The sequence below is a fragment of the Lactuca sativa genome, chromosome 2, assembly GCF_002870075.4.
Source record: "Lactuca sativa cultivar Salinas chromosome 2, Lsat_Salinas_v11, whole genome shotgun sequence".
In the NCBI taxonomy this organism is placed as follows: domain Eukaryota; kingdom Viridiplantae; phylum Streptophyta; class Magnoliopsida; order Asterales; family Asteraceae; genus Lactuca; species Lactuca sativa.
Window position 1 is genome coordinate 220,449,825 of NC_056624.2, and position 5,829 is coordinate 220,455,653.

Genomic DNA, 5,829 nt, shown 5'->3' on the forward strand with positions numbered 1-5,829 from the left:
AAAATTGATTTTCGTTATATCCAAAATCCAAAAGTAGTTTTTAGAAGTGCTTTTACCAAACATCTTTTACCCTCTTATCTTTTCTTAAAATGATTTTTGGCCTCTCAAAAGATAAGTCAAACACCCCCTAAAAGTTTGATTATCTTCTTCAATCGGGTATTGGGAAGCCGAAACCCAAGCCCCCTAAAAGTTTGATTATCTTCTTCAATTGGGTATTGGAAAGCCGAAACCCAAGCGGCCGCTAGATTTTCTTCGTCCTCTTTTGTTGTGGTAGTGGTGGGTCAATCTGGTTTTTTTCCTTTTTTCTTCTTAGAAAAGCAGTTTAACTTATACGTGTGATTATTGATTATAACAATTTGTTCAATCAAATTCCAAGATTCCCACAAAGAACAAAGTTTTGGCATACTAAATTCTTATCATCGTCAAATCTCTATTCGTTTACATTATTTTCATGATAAGAAAAAAAAAATGCAAGTTTAAGAATCGTGTGAGAATGTGTTGATAGAAACTCATGAATAAATTCTTGTCAAGCAAAGAATCATTAGAGGTCATGTAGCATCCCTTTCTCTTGTTAAATCTCGACAGAATGTACTAATTTCCACTGATTTTGGCATCCGTTTGGTAGTATACAATCTCCCCTTCGTCACTCACATAGTGATCCTTCTTCAAACTACTTACAAGAACTCCCAACAAGTGAAATGGAAGAGGCCAAGATTTCTTTGGCTCCCGATAATATTTCCCAAAAACTGGCTTCGCAGCTTCAGTCTGTTGAGAAAATTTCAAAATACATTTAGGTCAAGTCATTTGGAGGAAATAAAAAAGTAAATTTTGATGTGATAACGACATTTGTGACTATTCAAATATCCCTACGACCCTTTCAGACCTTTCAAAGGTCACGAACAGAACAGTTATGACAGATGTCACAATCATTATATTTCGTTCGATTAGCTTGAAAGAATTTAAACCTTTTTCGGAATCAAGAACACTAACCGCTTCTATTAGATTGTAGTGAGGGATTTGAGGGAAGAGATGATGTATCACATGGGTTCCGATATCGTGGTGGATGTTATTGATCCATCCATAGTCACGATCGAGCGTTGTTAATCCTCCTCTCAGATAACTCCATTCCTGTGGTACCCATTTGAAAAATTCACGACGATGAAATACAGAACAGAAATCTGGGTCGGGTCAAAGTTCAAACCTTTCCACGGTACCATGGGAGTTTATCTTCATGGCCATGGTGATGCAAATAAGTCACTAGATCCAGCCACATGACAAAACCCTGGATTCAAATCAAGGCTTATGATTGTTAGTTAGAAGAAAAAGGGAATAACACAAAGATTACGAAGAAGATTAACTGTTTAACTTACCCAATAAGGGATGCCGTAGAGTTTAAGTACTTGAAGAGGACCCATCGTGAAGGACAACCCCACAAGCAGAGCAGCCATGGCTGTCCAGCACACTGTCGAGGTGATGATGTCTTTCTTTTCATTTGGGAGAAACAAATCGCTGTTGGGGTCGAAATGTGAACCCTTTTTTCCTGGGCTTCGATTCCACTGTTAATTTTTAATTTTTAAACATATCTGTCAATTACCAAAACTGAATAAGGCGACCACACATGTTCATCCATCCACATGAGAGTGTTACCAGATAGAAAGGGTATGCCAGCATCGGGAATGGTAACGTGAACCTCAATTTTCTTGTAGCATCTTCTAAACTTCTGTAGATCTTCTCCGACAACTGGAATATACATGCGATTTTGTTACAAAGTGTATCAAAATAATGTTAATTGATAATATGAATCAAGGTTAGTAACGAGATAGACTCACTGGGTGCCAAGATTCATCGTTTTCTACGTGTCCATGGTTCTGGTGATGAGTTCTATGGCTAATTCTCCTGTAACATCCACAACCCAATGATTAAAAGACGAGAAATAAATTGAAGCAAGACTAGCAAAAAATGAAACGCACCATCCATGGTAGGGTACAAGAATGGAAGAATGAAGAAGATGACCAACTACACTATTAAGTTTTGCATTATTGGAGAAGCTTCCATGGCCGCTGAACAATGGAAGATAGATTATAATTAGAATGACAATTAAACCAAATAGAGGATTTTTTCACATAATCGTGATTACCAATCATGGCCAAGAACAAAAAGGGCCCAGAACATTGTGGACTGAGCAATCCAATAAAGTGGCCAAACGACGATATTATTGAAATACGCCGCCACCACCGCCAGCCCAAAAACCACCGCCACATCTCTTAAAACATAACTCATTGACCTCCATGGATCCTTCACCCAACAATGCTTGGGAATGGAGGCTCTAATATCGGCCAATGTGAACGGTGGTGGTGCACTAGGATCGAACTCAGTGGCTATTTCTCTTTCGTCTTCATCTAAAAACGGAATTGTAACTGGTGCACTCACCTTCAATGCCCAATTCTTGTCTTTACACATTCTTGAAAATGAGGACGAGATTGTGATTGACTTAGTGGTGTTGAATAGGGTGACTCCAATGGAATCGGATTTGGTATTAGAAAAGAAGGAATTGGATACTCCGGTTCGTGGCTTGGGGAAGAATGTTGGAATTGGTCTTACACCACATTCTGATAAGACCCAAGCCGCCATTGGAGATACCCAGATGATAAAAATAGAAATGTATAGCTTATCTCTCTCTAGAGAGAGAAGAGGTGAGTGTGTATGTCTAAAATCAATTGTTATGAAGGTGTTTCTGATGATCATTGGGGGATGAGGATATGAAATACAAGGGCTTTTTTACTCCACGTCCCTCAATTTTAGATTCTTATGCAATACACAGTAGTTCCACTACCATGATTTTTTTTTAATTATTATTATTATTATTATTATTATTATTATTAAGCTTTTTAATGGTATACACTAAGATCGGAAGGAGTGGGAGGGAAGCTTACCTCATTTTTTATTGGCTATACTTTCCTTTTCCTCACTATTTTTTTAAATAAAATTAATTGATTTTAATGATAATTGAAATATAAAAGTATAGTGTCTATTTTTTAATTTTCGAAAACTATTTTTGGGAAGAGAATTCAGAGTTGGGTGTATTCTGCCATAAGACCAAAACATAGGGGCCAAATATGCCATTCCTAGAAATTCTTCCTTCTTCCTCGTTAAAACGTGCAGGCCCAAAAAAAAATTGTAGCCACTAACAAGAGAGAGAGAGAGAGAGAGAGAGAGAGAGAGGGGGAACCCATCCCCTCACCTCCACCCCGTGCCTTCTATCCCGCACCACCGGAGTGGTGTTCCTTCCAGCGGGAATAGCTCCCGCACATCCTTACCGTTCCACTCCGTCCGGCCTAAGACAATCTATCTAATAAATGAAAGTTTTTTGTCATATGTCATCAACTAATTCAACATGTCACATGACATTTTTAAAATTTTTCAATTTCATATAAATTCATTTGGCAAAGTCCTTTTGGCTTTGTTATTAAGTTATATAAAAAAATCTAATCTAAAAATATAGTAAAGAAAAAATAAGGAAACTTAAATGTCACTATAAATTCCACGTAATTTGTCAATTAGTGTATTAAATTCAATTTAAATTCAAATCAACATTCTTAATTGAAAAACATAATTTTTTGTCAATCTCTTTTAAATTCACGATAATTTGCAAAAACCTTATAAAAATTGGTTTATTCACGGCTAATATTGATATTCTTTCCAAATTCAGTTTTGTAAATTATTAAACATGTAATGCTTAACAAAATATATTAATTAAAAAAAATAAACTCATGTATTACACGGGTCTCACATAGTACTCCTTAATAAATGAAAATAATTTTGTCACTTATCATTCTCTCACTCATTATGCCACATATCATTTTATGGTAAATTTGGATTAAATTATATCTATATATCATTTTGCGTTTTTTTTTCATTTTATTAATTCAATATAATACTGAAATGTAATAAATGCATATACAATTCATTAATGCAACTTTCTTTATAATTTCTAAATTGTATCCAACTATTTTAGTTGTTTATTTATTTAAATTATTAGTTCAAATTTACAAGATAAACAAACACTTCAAATTTTAATAATTAAATAATTTATTTATTTTAAATTTAAAATTTCCAAATTGTTAGATTTTCATGTTTGTTTGTTTGTGTGTTTTTTTTATTTGAATAAACCCATGTTGGTCTCACAGTAGTATCATAATATATTTAAAGGACGTAACTGGACTGACTGAAAGTAAGTTTGACAACTTTTGATCGGCTAGAAATTGCAACTTTGGTCCAAAAAGCACTAGATGCTCAAAAATTTTATTTTGTTGCGAGTTTGGTCCAACTTGTTTTGAACTTTTTTATACGAAGATTTTACCCTTACATTTTCTTTTTCAGTTTCTTTTTATTTATTTAAATACTTTTCTAGATTAAAAAAATAAAAAAGAAAATTTGCCCTCTCTCTCACACAACAATCACACATACTTATGTTTGACAACACATTTTAAGAAAAAACCTAATTTTAGGCTAAGAGATGTAACGCCTCATTTCTGGTATGTGATTTAAATAAAGTAATTTTCATTTCTTAAGGGGTACTCGACGAGTCAGTAGCCCGGCTCATCGAGTAGAGACGGGATTTGCACGCGGTTTAAGTTGGCGACTCGATGAGTCCATATTCTCGGACTCGGCGAGTCTGCCAGTCTGGATGAAACCCTAATTTCAAGGGTTTGTACCCTATTTAAACGTCATTATAGCCCCAAACCAACCTCCTTCACTTCCCAGAGACTTATTCCCAAAACCATAGCCTCCTTGAAGTGTGTGTGAGTGATCTTTGCCTTGTGAAGGAACTTTTGGTGCATTTTGGAGCAAGGAGAAGAAGGAGAAGGCATCAGAACTCAAGAAAGAAGAAGTAGATCCAGAATACACTCCTCTTTTGCCATCCTTTTTGGTAATAAAGCTTCCATCTTGATTATTGTGCTAATAGATCTAGTTTGTCCCCAAATTGTTGGTTTTAAACTCAAAAACCCCAAATCCTTTGTGATAAAGCCTTGTGATCGAGTCATATCTCAGATCTAGCCTCTCTTGAGCTCCAGAAGCTCAAGGAGACCACCTTTTGGCAGCCATGGCTTTGTTTTAGTCAAGTAACCCCCCATAATAGCAAAGTATGAGTGTTATTGCTTCATTGCATCTTAGATACACATAAAGTTAGCAACTTTACGTGTTCAGATAGTCCCAGAAGCTTAGATCTACGAATTGGGTGCACTAAGGTTGATTAGAATCGACTGTATGGAATTTGTATGCAAAGGACTAGACGAGTCGTTCTTCTGAGTTGACGAGTCGGGTCGCGAGTCTTAGACTCCCGATTCAGTAATGGCGAGCCTGTGTAGTGAGTAGAGTAAGGACTCAGTGAGTTAAGACTTGGATTTGGAAGCAGACGGACTCGACGAGTTGTTCATACGACTCGGCGAGTTATAGACTAGGCGTGTTCTTTTGTTGAAGGGGAACTCGACGAGTTGTTCATACAACTCGGCGAGTCGGATGAAGTTAGACTCGATGTAAGTATCGAAGAAGAACTCGTCGAGTCTTTGCCAAAATCGACGAGTAGAAGCGGGTAGAGTATTAGAATGGATGATAGGGACTCGGCGAGTTGGCGGCCCAACTCGGCGAATCCGGTCAACTGAAAGTTGACTTTGACCAGGAAGTTGACCTTACGGGGGTAAATAGTCATTTTAACCTGAAATTAGTTATCAGTATTTGATTTAGTGTTTATGGGATTTGTAGTCGGGGAGTTTCAGAGTAGCAGTCAGACAGTTTCAAATCTAACATCTCAGCAGCCAGCGTTACGAG

At 36.5% G+C, this 5,829-nt stretch overlaps 1 protein-coding gene across 1 annotated transcript; it reads right to left on the reverse strand.

Moving 5' to 3' along the window:
* Positions 1 to 377: 377 nt before the first annotated feature.
* LOC111901267 (omega-3 fatty acid desaturase, chloroplastic) lies at positions 378 to 2,770 on the reverse strand. Its single transcript, XM_023897124.3, has 8 exons — positions 2,138 to 2,770; positions 1,971 to 2,060; positions 1,830 to 1,896; positions 1,648 to 1,740; positions 1,371 to 1,556; positions 1,202 to 1,282; positions 991 to 1,128; positions 378 to 765 (listed from the first exon to the last, which is right to left on the reverse strand). The coding sequence occupies exons 1-8, from the start codon at positions 2,743 to 2,745 to the stop codon at positions 592 to 594; spliced, it is 1,437 nt and encodes a 478-aa protein (XP_023752892.2). The 5' UTR covers positions 2,746 to 2,770; the 3' UTR covers positions 378 to 591.
* Between the last annotated feature and the right edge of the window lie 3,059 nt (positions 2,771 to 5,829).